Source organism: Neophocaena asiaeorientalis, unplaced genomic scaffold (genome assembly GCF_003031525.2).
Source record: "Neophocaena asiaeorientalis asiaeorientalis breed wild unplaced genomic scaffold, Neophocaena_asiaeorientalis_V1.1 scaffold87, whole genome shotgun sequence".
Lineage (NCBI taxonomy): Eukaryota > Metazoa > Chordata > Mammalia > Artiodactyla > Phocoenidae > Neophocaena > Neophocaena asiaeorientalis.
The window spans coordinates 955,428-971,131 of record NW_020175432.1 but is presented as its reverse complement, the minus strand read 5'-3'; the positions used below and the strand labels follow the sequence as shown (position 1 = coordinate 971,131).

At 48.3% G+C, this 15,704-nt stretch overlaps 1 protein-coding gene across 1 annotated transcript in view; it reads right to left on the bottom strand.

Moving 5' to 3' along the window:
* Positions 1 to 1,585: 1,585 nt before the first annotated feature.
* The window catches only part of LOC112414879 (docosahexaenoic acid omega-hydroxylase CYP4F3-like), a 69,927-nt gene continuing 55,808 nt past the window's right edge, over positions 1,586 to 15,704 (bottom strand). The window contains 4 exon segments of the mRNA XM_024767567.1: positions 1,586 to 1,719; positions 1,902 to 1,968; positions 3,298 to 3,568; positions 4,355 to 4,476. Of these exon segments, the coding sequence (XP_024623335.1) occupies positions 1,586 to 1,719; positions 1,902 to 1,968; positions 3,298 to 3,568; positions 4,355 to 4,476 (594 nt within the window).

Below are 15,704 nucleotides of genomic sequence, written 5' to 3'. Positions count from 1 at the left end.
TGATCCCAATGGTCTGCCCACCTCACCCTTGGCAAGGACCAAACCAAGGATAATGAACCACAGAAGCAGCACCAAGGTTGTTGCCAGGCAACAAGACTTCCAGAGCTCATCCTGGAGCAGCTTTTTATTCTGCTGAGCAGTGGGCAATGGGTCTAGGATCTATATACACAGACTCACAAGGGTGCTATGATAGTCAAAGCTTCTAGGACTGGGGAGTGATGAGGTTGAATCACTCATCACTTTAGGGGTGAGATGGCGAATGAGCGTGAGAGTCCAGGAGGGGTCCTAAGGGTTATGAGGATCCTAAGCTTCCTCTAACCACTATCGGTCAAACTACTCAAGTGTACATAGTACCCAGCACATGAGAGTGGATAAAGATGCTTTACCCTGAGATTCTTGACTCACCTGATTACCTGGGCATGGGCAGAGATTCTCCCCCACTGGTGTGAGGTCTTGTGAAGCCTGCCACCCACTGTGCCTGCTCCATCACCAACATGCCATTCACCTCAGAGAAAAGTTACTCAAACTTCTAAACTTCCATTTCTTCATCTACAAGCTGGGTGTAATAACAGGCTTTAGCTTCCAGGGTGGTTCTGGTGATTAATTGTGCTCATATGAACACAATATATGCCACTTACTATGCCACCAGAAAATCTGTGTGTTATTATAGGACATTCAACCTCAGGCTTGAGAGTCTGGACTCTGGACAATAGGAGAATTTTTGCCATGGAACTCTTTTAAGACAAGAGACACATACTGAGTCACTACTGTGTGTCCAGCACTGTTATTAGGCCCTGGGGACACAGAGGTGAATCACATCCAGTCCCACATGCATAATCCCGCAGCCAAAGCACGATGTGAAAGGCTGTGATGGAGACATCTACTGGTCACTAAGGGAAAATGTGGAGGAAGAAATGTTCACCCAGGGAATGAAGTTTTTTTTTTAAAGCATGAATCATTCTTTTTTTTTTTTTTTTTAATTGTATTTATTTATTTATTTATGGCTGTGTTGGGTCTTAGTTTCTGTGCGAGGGCTTTCTCTAGTTGCAGCAAGTGGGGGCCACTCTTCATCGCGGTGCGCGGGCCTCTGACTATCGCGGCCTCTCTTGTTGCAGAGCACAGGCTCCAGACGCGCAAGCTCAGTAATCGTGGCTCACGGGCTTAGTTGCTCCGCGGCATGTGGGATCTTCCCAGAGCAGGGCTCGAACCCGTGTCCCCTGCATTGGCAGGTAGATTCTCAACCACTGCGCCACCAGGGAAGCCCGGGAATGAAGATGTTTGAAAACATGTGATTTCAGAGAGAAAAGTAAGAGAGTGGAGGGGAAGTTCACTTACTGAATATGTGCTAACTGGCAATATCTGCACTCACACATCGTTGCTAATTATCTCAGAAATCCAGGTTTCTGTCCCCAAAGCCTGCAACTTTGTCCTGCTACCCATGCTGAGTACTAGATCCTGCCTCAGAGCTCTGCTCCTATTCCCACTAAGCAGTAATGACAGAATCCACAAAAATATTTTCTCTCTTCCCCAGCCAGGGAGCAAGGCCAATGAGAAGGGCTCATAAAAACACCAGGAGGACTTGCACTCACCATTCAATCTCCTTAGGCTCACGGTTCCTGAGGAGCTCTCTCACCTCCTGCTGGCAGCGTTCCTGGTATTCTTGGTGCTTTACAAGGTTGTACAGGATCCAGGAGAGGCCACTGGCTGTGGTGTCATGGCCTGAAGAGCATCCAGAAAGGCTTGGATATCTGGGCTACTTCAGCACCAGAGGGTGGACAGCACCTTCACAGTAAGGCCCATGGGGAGGATGGGGAAGGATGGTGTGGTACAGGGTCCACACACCAAGTCTCCGGGATGGAGAGACACATGTCTCCTCTGCAGTCCCACACTGGGACCCTCACCCTCAAACATGAAGGTGTCAGCTTCAGCTCGGATATCTTCGTCTGACAATCCCTTCCCATCTTCATCCTGGAGAGAAAGCAAGATCCGCAGAATCACACTAGCACTGAGGGCCCCTGAGCCTAAACTGAGAAAATCTCTGAACCTCCATCATCCACCCAGAACCCCAAGCCTACCCTGAAATCCTAGACTTCCCTCTGTCACCAGAGGCCCCACCCCGTAGTTCTCCTCCTTGATCTCCTCGTCTCCTGTGTTTTCCCTGGTGAAAGGAATCAATGATCCATAAATATTTTCATGTTTCTTCATGATGAGGAATTTCTGAGAAAAAAGTTGCTGGCAACCTGGGTTACGGGATGATTGAATGGCAACTTGCCTTGGAAGCTAGAGATTGAGCATTGCCCCAAAGCCATTTGCTCACATGCTAGGATAGTAAATACAGAGATTCTTTATGTCTCCTGGAGATAAGGAATGGGTTATAAACCTATAGAACCTATAGACTTTGCCTTCTCACCAAAGAGGATTTGTTTAAGCTCCAGAACAATCTCTCTCTCCTCTTCTCTTCTCTTCTCTTCTCTTTCTTTTCTCCTCTCCTCTCCTCTCCTCCCTCCCCTCTCCTCTCCTCTTCTCTTCTCTTCCCTTCTCTACTCTCTCCCTATCTCTATCCCTATCCCTATCCCTATCCCTATCTCTATCCCTATCCCTATCCCTATCCCTATCCCTATCCCTATCCCTATCCCTATCCCTATCCCTATCCCTATCGCTATTATCCATACAGAAGAATGGGCAGATATATCAGCTGTCCTGTATAAGTTCCAAATTTCAATATCTGGAGGTAATTCTCCTGTGATGCAACCATGGCTGCATGGACAGGTAAAAGCAGCATGGAGCCCTCAAAAGAATTTGGGAATGGGGAAAAAGAGCTAAATTCTACTCTGGCTACTGTTACTGCTGGGAGAAATAAATGCTCTGCTCTGATCCAGGGTTCTGTATGTATACTACAACCTCGAACCCGTGTCCCCTGCATCACACACACACGCACACACGCACACGCACGCACACACGCACACACACACGCACACACGCACACACACGCACACGCACACGCACGCGCACGCACACGCACACACACACGCACACGCACACACACACACACACACACGCACACATGTAGACTAACTTATTAACTTGGAAGTAGAGTAAAATCTCAGGCCTTCAAGTTTCAGACTCAGCCATCCCCTGTAGGGGGATTCCACACACTCACCTCTAAAACTTATCCCTGACCCATCCCTCCCTCAAGCACCTCACATGGCTCCCCAGTACTCTCTGCACCCCGTCCAAGCTCTTTGATCAAATCGACGTCCATTCTCATACTTCTGCTCAGATACCAGAGGAGCCTACCTTGGTCAGCAGGAGCACATCAATGAAGTCCAAGGTCTTGGACTTAGCCTTGGCCTTGAGGAAGTCATCAATACCCTGACTGGGGAGGGTACGCCGCCGCTCCTGGATGACAACATCTGTGAAGTTGTGCACCAGGCGGCAGGCCCTGCGGAAGCACCGCCCGTCGGGGGTGAGGTAGTACAGGAGGTCTACGTTCAGGAAGATCTGCTGGTGCCGCTTCGCCACTAGGGCACTGAGCTCCAAGATGGCAGCGATATATTCACTGGGCTTCCTGCAGGATGAGAGCATGAAGGAAGCCAACAACATAAAACACCTGAAACCCAGAAGCCGAGAGCTACCTCCCTTCAGGAAACTGAGGCTCCAAGAACAGATGGCCCACAGACACAGTGTGGGGAGGAACCAGAACATGAGACTCTCCAGACTCTTCTCTCCTACATCCCATCTCTGTGAGCTGTCTCCATGCCCCAGGCACCCAGAGCACAGCTTAGATATCATGCTTCTCCCCTCTGTCTCTCAACCAGTACCTGCCCCTTCTCCTTCCCCAAACTGTCCACACGGCTCAGAACTTATCCTCCGCTAGCTGGTCAATGGCCCAGTCCCTTATCTATTCTCCTTACATCCAATGTCAACACCGTCCACTGTCTACATTATGGTCATTTTTCTCTTGAGTCAGATGTCCAAGCTTAGCTTTGACCACGACCCTCATTTGATCAAACACCTTCCATGGCTCCCTGGAAACCTTGGAATAAAGTTCATATCTTCTTCGTCTGGCTTCAGAATGTCCTTAAGATATAACCCTGCCCACTCCTCCAAACTTATTTCCAAGGTGTCTCCTCACGCTTGCACACACTTTGATCGTTCTAGGCTCCTGGCCTTTATCAAACGGTTCTACCTACCTGAAATGATCACTCCTCTTTCCCTTTCCCTGTCCTTCAATATCGAGCTTTGACCCACCTCCTCCAGGAAGGCCCTCCTGATAGCCCTGGTCAATCCTCCCTCCCCCGTCTACTCCCTTGGATCTATGGCTCATGTACCCAGGCCCTGGGCCAAGACTCACTCCTGGCAATTGCTGCCGAAACTGAAGACGCATTTCTGCAGACTGTCCAGGGTCATGAGGCTGATGTGTTCAAACATGTCCAGATGGGTGTGGCCCTCTGTGACCAGGTGCTGCCACTTGGCCTGGACAGAGAAGGGGACAGGGTTAGGACTGGGAATTGCCTCCTCTGAGCCCCTACCCAATCCCAACCTCCTGATGGGCTCCCCCAGACCCTGCCTCTTGGCCCCAGGCAGCCATCCCCAGGGAAGACCAGGCTTGGGTAGGAGTAAAAGTTGTTACTGTTAGGACGTGAAGTCCCCATGGCTCGGAGTTAGGAGATGTGGGTTTTTGATCTTGGCTCTTCCTTCTACACTCTGTGTATCCTTGGTAAAGTTAATGAATAAAGTAAGTGCACAAGAAATGTTAGCTTTCATCATCATTAATTTTATAAATTAATTAGGAAAATATCCCCTATATTGAGAGAGGTTGTTTTCCATGCGCCCTGAGCACCCCTACCCTTTAATGCTGGGTATGCCAAAAAAAAATTGCAAGACTCCTATGTTCTTTACCTGGGCCACTTCTCAGAGTTGTATTTGTAGAAAACAACCTTGAGGAGTGAGGTTGTGTCTCCCCTTGGACAAATATCAAGCTCGCTTCTAATAACTATAAAAGTCACAGAGTCCCTAAACCTATACTCCTCCCTGCTATAATACAACATACTACATGACTGGCATCTATAGAAGCCCACCTGTGTCATCCACATGGGATTCGGTGACTTGGAGGAAGAATGCAAACCAACAAGAAGCACATGCTCTTTGTTGTGTTGAGGGTAATGAACTGTCCTTGGTTTCTGACCCAGGAGTCTCACGTCTTCTGGCCAAATCGATGAATCAGTAACAAGCTCACTTGCAGCTCCCAAGTATGAAAAAAATCCCAACCTTCACTGTGTGTGTGTGTGTGTGTGTGTGTGTGTGTGTGTGTGTGTGTGTGTGTGTTTACTTACCACTGGTATCCATTCATTTCCCAGGCCAGTTCATTCCCTGGAACCACTGTCTTGGGCAGTGGCCTTCCCCACCCGAGGCTATGACCCTCAGCCCATTGACCCCCAGCTTGGCACCTTCTGTCAAGAGCCACTTATCCCATACAACTTCCTCTGCCCTCCTCCTGGGAGGCCTTTTTCCCTGGCTCGACCTCTGAACTAGGGGATGCTGGACTTAGCTGAGTCAGCCAATTCCCACAGCCTCTTTACCTCCTCCCCACCTGGCAGCTGTCCGAATAGATGGTGAGAGGAAGGGAGCTAGACTGTTATTGAGAGAGGACTGTAAACCAGCTCAGGGTCACAGTGTGAAAATTAGATCCTCAGGGCTCAGCACCTCCCATGTTAACAAGTTAGGGGGTGGGCAAAGGTGACTCCAGATGCCAAGTTCACAGCCAGCCCTGCCCTTCCAAGGCCAGGGTACAGCAGTTAAAAGCATGAACATTCAGGTGCCAGGTGAGCAGGGCAAACATCTCCGGTGCTCATTTCCACATGTGGGCCAGGAGGACGTCATACACCATTTCTTGGCATAGAATCAAGAAAAGCTCAGAACCATGAAGCCTCTGGCCTCTGGGGCACACAGCCTGGCAGGAGTTCAAGCCGTGCCTCCAAGCAACCGAAAGCCTGGATTGAGGCATGACTGCTGGGAGCAGAAACAGAGAATCCAGCCTGGCTGGGGGTTACCTGCATCAGCTTCAGTGGGTAAAGGGCCCAATCAGAAGAGGGCACCTGGAGACGTGAGGGGTAAGGCTGTGAGGGGCTGAGAGAACAGGGTCCCCACAGGGAAGAGCAGAGCTGGGAGACCCTGAGTGGGCAACCTCACTGCGACTGTGGGCTGTCCCGACCCTCTCTGGGCTCAGTCTTCCTATCTGGGAAATGGGACCTCAGATGAAATCCTGAGAGGTGGACAGTGGAGGATTGCATGGAAAGATGGGAAGAATCAGGAGCCCCAAAAAAGATGGAGTGAAGGAAAAGGGCTGGCAACTAGTATTCTTGCTATTGTATGCCAGTACTCCACATAAAGTAAACCTAGTCTGTGCAGACAACTGTATGTAAAGAAGGCCTACTGTGTGCTGGGTACCTCAGAAAAACATGCCCCCAGTGTGTCAGAAACTCTACATGTATTGTGCTACTATGTTCCAGGTATGCTACAGAAAGTGCGTCTACTGTGTGCCAAGTACTCTGCATAAATCTTGTCTACTTTATGCCAGATGTTCTACATAAACCACACCTACTATGTGCCAGGAACCCTATGTAAAGTGTACCTACTATGTGCTGGGTACTGTATGTAAAATGCACCTACTGTGTGCTGGATTCTCTATGTAAAGTATGCCTACTCTGTGCCAGGTGCCCTACATAAAGCACACCTACTGTGTGTCAGGTACTCTACATAAAGTAATCCTACTCTGTGAGAAGTAACTTTACATAAAGCATGCCTACTATATGCCAGGTCCTCTACATAAAGTGTAACCACTATACATTGGGTACTATACAAAAATCCTGTCTCCTGTATCCCAGGTGTTCAACATAAAGCATGTCTACTGAGTGCCCAACGTACTACACAAAGAGCATCTACTATGACCTGGGTGCTACATGAAGCATTTCTACTGTGTGCCAGATATCGTACATAGAATACTCTGTGTGCCGGGTGCTCTACATAAAGTAATCCACTGTGTGCCAGATGTTCTGCCAGCAAGATAATATATCACCCTCCCCTCAGTGCTCTGGACCAGAACCCTGGGATCAGGCAGAGAGATGCAAGTGATAGCAAGAGGGAAGATACCTATTTAGCAGAAGAGCAAACTGAGGCTCAAAGAGAACAAGCCTCTAATCTAAGTTGCAGAGCTGGAAGGTACCCAGGTCTGTCATACCACCAAGCCTAAGCCTTTTCCCTCTGTCATGCCGCTCCACCCCCAACCATAAGGGACAATGCCCTATTAATCCAGGGACATTTATAATGGTGGAATCTCAGGCAATACGGTGACCCCAGTGGGGAGATTCCTTGAGGTCCTTGTATCATCACATGGATCATCTTCCCACATCCAGGATGCACCACCCAATGGATCTAGAGCTCCCCTCCTGGCCCTCTCTGGATCCTGTCCAGAACTGCCCTGTGGGGTGGTCTCAAGTAACAGAGAACTTGAAGGATGGGGCTCCTGGCAGAGCTACTGAGCAGGAGAGTGGGGGAAGGACAGTCTTCCTGACACTGGTAGGATGCTGGGGAGACCCTGAAGCTCCTTCCACCTCGACACTGGCTGGGGGATTCAGGTGGAGGATCCTAAAGCCCTCAGTGTGGTGGGGTGCACCCTCCCCCTAGAATCTCGTCCCCCTTCGCAGGGGTAGACTTTGCCTCCTGGCAGGTCCATTTCACATCAGGGTCAGGCAGGCAAGGCCATAATATAATAAATCAGGCAGAGTCCTGGGACACAGAGGAGAATTCATTAGAAGGGGAACCAACACTGGAGGCAGGAAACCATAGGTGGAGACCTTCTGTTCATCATTGGGGATGTTCTAGAGCATCCCCAAAGGTTTTTCATCAAACAAGTAATATCTCAGATGCCAAATCACACAAGCCTGCCTTATGGAATGTCCCCCGGCCAGTGCTGGAAGGAGGGGAGCCACTCACCCCCTGCCCCTTCTCCAGGGGTCCTTCCACCCCAACCCAGAGTCAGGCAGTGGGCAAGCCTGTGCCAGACCAGCGACGGTGGTCACTGTGAGTCACTAGCTTGGGCACAGCCCATCAACCCTTTAAACCTCACTCTTCATGTCTGTCAAATGGGCCTGATAAAACCTCACAGAGAGTTGCAAGCGTCCTATTAGACACAGGCAGAGAGAGTAGGGAAAAGTATGTTTCAGAATAGTATGTGCATAAAGTTTGCATTTATAAACAAAACTTACAAATGTTTGTATGTGTGCACATGTTTGTATATGCATTGAAAAAAATCCAGAAGAATCCACATGTCATGGTGGAATTGGAGGAAGTAGAATCGGAGTCTCTATGACTAAAACACAATTTAAGAAATAAGGATTTGGCACAGTGAGGAACACATAACTGGCACACAAAACAGATGAGCAGTTATTTTGTGTCATCATAAAGACACACCTCCCAGGAATCCACGTGGGGTCTCTAGAACAAGCATGCAGGCTGCCTGCTGGCTGGAGTTTTACCTTTCCTTTCCTCAGCTGTTAGGAAGGAACAAGTTCTGGATTCAGCAGAACTAAGTTCAAATCCCAGCTCTGCCATTTCCTGGCTGTGTCACCTTGGGCAAGTCAATTGCCCTCTCTAAGCCTCATGTCCCCTTCTGTAAATGGAGAGGTGGATTTATACCTCCCAGGTAGTTCATTACTCAACAACAAACTGTGCTTGACCACCCAATCTGTACCAGGCACACTGCTGGGGCCCCAAACATGAGATGAACAAGACAGACAAGGACTCTGGATTGTGTGCTCATGTCTCATGGGCGAAGCCAATTGGAAATAAGCAAGTCAGATGGTGGCAGAAATGAAGGAAATGAACAGCATGAGACATGCTAGAAAGTGACCAAGGGGGCTGTTCTGGACAGGGCAATCAGGGTGGGCCTCCCTGAGGAGGTGGCCTTACTACCGAGTCCAAGCTCATACTGCTTGATGCATGACAGGCTAATAAATCAAGAGGAGTTTTGGGGCAAGGAACGGTGACCTTATTCCAGAAGACCAAGGAATTGGTAGACTAGTGTCCCAAAGAACCATTCTAACCAAGTTAGAATTCAGGCTTCTTTCATATTAAAAGGGGGGTTGGGGGTGTGACAGGTTGTTGCAGGCTTCTTGATGCCGGAATCCTTTGCTCTTGCAGCTGTCCACAGAGGTCCAGTCACAATGTTCCTGTAAACCTCTAATAAAACAAATGTTATTCTTTGTGCCACAACTTTTTATCTCTATAGGAATAAAAAGTTTTATACCTTTAAAAGTCAAGCCCGGGAGGCACAGCATTGAGAATGGCTAGCAGGTATATTTCAGGCTATAGGCAACATTCTTTTCCAAAGGTGCAGAGCCAGCATGACTAAGCACAGGCAACAAAGCACAGACGTTAGAGACAAAGGACTAGATCCAATGTGGAGTCAGGTTTGTTCTGCCCAGTTTTAATAGGAGTCTGGCCACCTACCTGCAGCCCGAGTCAGATAAGGAGATGACGTTTGGTCAGTGGAAGGCACCTGCAGGCAGTCGGAGGGGATTACAGGACAGACATCCATCATCTGCCAAAGGCCACTGCTGCTTTCAGCTTCACCTAATCCCTCTGGGTTCCAGGAACAGCTACTACCTGGCCCGGGGGTGGTGTCAGCTCTCAGCTGATGCTAGCCCCCAGGGGGCTACACTAGCCTTGATGGTTTCCCTTGGCCCACTGTCAACTGAAATAAAAAATGTACAACGTCAGAGCAGTGAGATTCAGTTTCATTCAGGGACATTACTGAGGACTGTTGCCCAGGAGACAGCCTCTCAGAGAGTTCTGAGGAACTGCTCCAAAGAGGTGAGGAGGAAGGTCAGCATATATGTGATTTTGGCTAAGGGGTACGTGCAATCCAATATACAGCATGGTAGTCGTCATGAGGAACAGATTTCTCAGTAATTTTAGTACTTTTCTAAGCATGGGAAGATGCAAGAATTCAGGCTCATAAAATTTTTCCTAAATGTCTAAACTATCTAAAGGCCTGTTTTCCCAATGTGCAGAGTGCCTCATCCTGGTCTCTGTCCTGAATTAGCAACCGCAGTGGCTAATGATTTAATCCTAGTAGAACTAGATGGCAGGCAACATTCCTTATTTACACATCCAATACTTTGTAACTGGCCCCTACTTAATGCCACTCTCATGTAGCCCCTCTGAGGTCTCTGCCAGGAACTGACTATTACATTCCGCAAAGGGATGGGACACCTCAGCAATCCAGTTATGTGAGTGTCGATGTTTGTGTAGGCACAGAAAAAAATTGAAAAATTATACCCAACACCTGGAATGGGAGGGCAGAGTAGGAGGAAGAATGGTTCTGCTAAATGCCTACATTTACCCAACTGTTTCCTTTTCTTAGATGAAGCCTGCGAAGTATTTTTCATTATAATTACTAATCTATTTAATTACAAATTATATATTTTAGATTTATTGTTTATTCATTTTATTTATTTTTGGCTGCATCGGGTCTTAGCTGAGGCATGCGGGATCTTCGTTAAGGCTCATGGGCTCTTCAATGCGTCACTCGGGCTTTTCTGTAGTTGTGGCGCGCGGGTTCCAGAGCTTGTGGGCTCTGTAATTTGAGACACACAGGCTCTCTAGTTGAGGCACGTGAGCTCAGTAGTTGTGGCGTACAGGCTTAGTTTCCCTGCAGCATGTGGGATCTTAGTTCCCTGACCAGGGATTGAACCCGCATCCCCTGCATTGTAAGGTGGATTATTTACCACTGGACCACCAGGGAGGTCCCACAAATTATATATATTTTTAAAAATGCTTAGTGTTATATGCATGCTTAGTGCCATGCCTGGCATGCAACAGGACTCAAAATATACGACCTGTGAGAAGCCAGAAGGCATCGTGGTTAAGAACAAGGACTCCAAGTACCAGGGTTCAAATCAGGACCAGCTGAGATACTTTGGCAGGTGTCTTTACCTTTATGTGCCTCAGTTTTCTTGCCTGAAAACTGAGGGTTTTGACAAAGTGGTTGTGAAAATCAAATGAATTGAAATGAGAAAAGTGCTACTGGCACTCCCTGGCTCAGGGTCAGCACCAAGCATGAATAATTGGCATTTTCTCTTATTTTGTGACAGAATGAGGACAGGGCACCAACCATGAGCCCTAAGTCCCCCTGGCAGAGACATCAGCTATCTTGCAGGCTAGGAACATCCCCTGTTCTTTCCCTCCTCCCTTAGCAAGGAAGAGGCTCCCAGGAGAGGAGTAAGCACTGGGCTTGGGGTAAGATGGCTCATGGTCAGACCTGGGCTTTGCCACTCTCCAGCTGTGTGACCTTGGGCAAGTGCCTTGCCCTCTCTGTGCCTCACATTCCTTCTCAGCAGAAAGGGAATAATAACAGGCCTTTGGGGATGGCAGGAGCAAGTTTATGTGTGTGTCTTAGTTTGCGTTCTCTGGAAGTAGACCCCAGTGCAAGGATTCAAGTGCAAATACTTTATTTGGAAGTGACCCTGAGGCAAGAATTCAACTGCAAGTTGTTTCTTAGGGAAGTAATCCCAGGAAATGCCAGTTGAACACTGTGGAAGTGAGACTGGGAAGGGAAGGCAGCAGGAAAAGGGTACTTTAGCCAGAAAGCTCACACCTGGGGGCACCTGAGGCTCAGTCCCCCTGGGAGACAGCAGAGAACACATACCCGCCAGTCTTTAGTCAGAGCTGCTTACAAGGGCATTATTTCTGGAGAATGTCCTGCCTGCACTGCACGGCTGAGGTCTGGGGACAGGGCCAGAGGCCTCCCACTGTAGTTGTTGCAAGGAACACAACTGGTGCAAACAGTTACAGCGGTTCAGTGACTTCAAAACATATACACTCCCACCCTTACCAATATACATACACCCACACATGCACACAATTGCATATACACTGTGTGCACATGGTCACACACAAGCACAATTACATGCACCCACATGTGCTTGCAGTTAGACACACACTCTTACACCCATGTTCATGTAAACACACACACATGCACGTGCACACATACATGCATGTGCGTGCACATGCAATCACATGCATACACTCACATATTCACAGTGTGTGCACACGGTCACACATACACTTACACACAATCACACAGAGTCACATAGCCACACACGCACACATTGAACTAATGGAGACCAAATTTCTTAGAGCCTGTTGTTTCTGAATCTTCCAGCAGAAGGAGCCTCCAACACACTCAGGAGAGGAACAGACACCCCCAACAGCAGCCAGTGACTGGACCAGGCCTGGGGTGTGTATAGAGAATTAACCACACAGGTGCCGCAGCATCTGGGGCCCCACAGGCTCCATGCCTCCCCTCCTCCCTCTCTCTCATTCATTCACTATCATGGCCCTTAGTGGAAAGTCAAAGCCCTTTTCTAGTGAAAGAGGAGACATTTGACACCCAAGTATGGATAACTCTTGAAGGGGTTAGCTCCATGGTGGGGGAAAAAAATCATGTATTAGTAAAACCCAACAATAGAAGGTAACAATCCAAGGAAAATTAATGGGCAAAAGATTTGAACAGGTGCTTTACCACGGAAGATATATGGATGGCAAATAGGCACATACAAAAATGTTCAACATCATTAGTCATTAGGAAATGCAAACTAAAATTACAGGGAATAATTTTATTCCCTGTACAAAATATCTTTGTACATCTATAAGAATGGCTGGGGAAAAACTGACACCACCAGGTGCCAGTGAGTATGGGCAGCAACCACAACTCTCACACATTAACGATAGGAATTTTAAATGACACGGACACCTATGGAAAACAGTATGGAGGTTCCTCAAAAGTTAAAAATAATGCTGCCATATGATCCAGCAAAATTGAAATCAGGATCTCATAGAGATATCTGCACTCCTGTCTTCACTGCAGCATTACTCACAATAGCCAAGATATGGAAACAACCTAACTGCATCAATGGATGAAGACGATGTGGTGTACATATACAATGGAATACTATTCAGCCAGGAGAAAGAAGGAGAACCTGCTTGTTTGTGACAACATGGGTGGACCTTGAGAGCATTATGCTAAGTGAAATAAGTTAGAGAAAGACAAATACAGGCAGAATTCCATGTCTGTGGGCTCTGCACCTGCAGATTCAACAAACCCCAGTTCAAAAATATTTCTTCCCCGGATATTTAATGAGCATGTCCTGTGTGCCAGGCTTTGCTGTCACCTGTACTGTTGTGTTTACCTAATTTGCTCTTGGGGGGTGGAGCAAGTTGCTTCAGCTCTCTGAATCTCCTGCTCCTCTTCTGTAAAAACAGGTAATGAGTTTGATCTTGCAGCGCTGTTGAATGTTTACAACGAAAACAATGACAACAGCAATAATGATTGTGTTTATTGAACCCTTCCTCTGTCCTGTGTGTTTTACATGCATTGTCTATTTTAAGGATTCCCACCATCTTGGGAGGTGTTGCTAATGAAATGCACATTTATAGATACAGAAGGAGCAGAGCGTAGTGGTTCAGGGTATTCAATGTAAAGCCTGGGGCACAGACTAATTCCAAGAGCTCTGTGGCTTTGGGTGAGTCATTCATATGATTTTCAGTCTCAGTTTCCTCATCTGTAAAATGAGAAAGAAATTAATATACCTAAGGGGCTTAAAACAGCTTCAGTGGCTTATGTGGGAAATGCTGGTGCGGTGGCTGCGGTTTCTGATCCAGGCTGCCTGCCTGTTCCCGGCACACAGTAGGTCTGAAGTGAGCTGAACCTCTCTGGGCACTGGGGCTCTCTCTCCTCTGTGTCCCAGCACCCTGCCTGGTTTATTATATTCTGGTCATGCCCGCCTGACCATGATGTGGACGGACCTGCCAGGAGGCTAAGTCTACCCCTGCGGAGGTGGTAGAGATTCGGAGGGGATGGTGCACCTCACTCCACTAAGGTTTTTAGGATCCTCCATCTGATTCCCCCAGCCAGTGTCGAGGTGGAAGAAGTTTTGGGTTCTCCCCAGCATCCTACCAGTGTCAGGAAGACTGTCCTTCCCCCACTCTCCTGCTCAGTAGCTCTGCCAGGAGCCCCATCCTTCAAGTTCTCTGTTACTTGAGACCACCCCACAGGGCAGTTCTGGACAGGATCCAGAGAGGGCCAGGAGGGGAGCTCTAGATCCATTGGGTGGTGCATCCTGGATGTGGGAAGATGATCCATGTGATGATACAAGGACCTCAAGGAATCTCCCCACTGGGGTCACCGTATTGCCTGAGATTCCACCATTATAAATGTCCCTGGATTAATAGGGCATTGTCCCTTATGGTTGGGGGTGGAGCGACATGACAGAGGGAAAAGGTTTAGGCTTGGTGGTATGACAGACCTGGATACGTTCCACCTCTGCAACTTAGGTTAGAGGTTTGCCCTCTTTGAGCTTCTGTTTTCTCTTCTGTTGAATAGGTATCTTCCCTCCTGCCGTCACTTGCGTCTCTCTGCCTGATCCCAGAGTTCTGACCCAGTGAGAGGAGGGTGATTTATTATCTTGCTGGCAGAATATCTGACACACAGTGGGTTTACTTTATGTCATGCACCTGACACACACACAGAGCACTTTATGTATAGTACTGGCACAGAGCAGGCATGATTTTTGTAGACTGCCCAGCACATAGTAGGCGTTCTTTGTGTAGTATGTCTGGCACTCAGTAGGCATGTTTTATGTAGAACACCTGGGATACAATAGACAGGGTTTGTTTAGAGTACCCAGCTTATAGTAGGTACAATTTATGTAGAGTATCTAGCATATAGTAGGCATGCTTTATGTAAAGTACTTGGAACAGAGTAGGTTTATTTTATGTAGAGCACTTGACACACAGCAGGTACGCTTTATGTAGGGCACCTGGCACACAGTAGACATATTTACATAGAGCACCCAACACACAAGAGGTGTGCTTTACGTAGCTTACCCAGCACACAGTAGGCATGCTTTATGCACAAGACCTAGCATAAAGTAGATAGGATTTATGCAGAGTACTTCACGCACAGTGGATGCACTTTACATAGAGCACCGGACACATAGTAGGCATGCTTAATCTAGAGTTTGCCACACACTTTAGGCATGCTTTTTGAGGTACCCAGCCCAGAGTAGGCACTCTTTACATACAGCTGTCTGCACAGAGTAGGCTTACTCTATGTGGAGTACGGGCACGCAGTAGCACGAGTACTAGTTGCCAGCACTTTTCCTTCATTCCATCTTTTTGGGGCTCCAGATCCTTCCCATCTTCCAGTGGAACCCTCCCTGGTCCCTCCTCAGTCTCTCATCCAACATCCCATTTACCAGATGGGAAGACTGAGCCCAGAGAGGGTCGGCACAACCCCCAGTCACAGTGAGGATGCCCACTCGGGATCTCCCAGCTCTGCCCTCCCCTGTCTAGACCCTGTTCTCTCTCAGCCCCTTGCAGGCTTACCCCTTATGCCACGAGGTGCCCTCTTCCGACTGTGCCCTTTATTCCCTGAGTCTGATGCAGGTAATCCCCAACCAGCCTGGGTTCTCTGTTCTCGCTCCCAGCAGTCATGTCTCCACCCAGGCCCTGGGCTGCTTGGAGAAAAGACTTGAACTCCTGCCAGGCTGTGTGCCCCAGAGGGCAGAGGCTTCACAGTTCTGAGCTTCCTGATTCTATGACAAGAAATGGGGCAGACACACTCCTGGCCCACGTTTGCC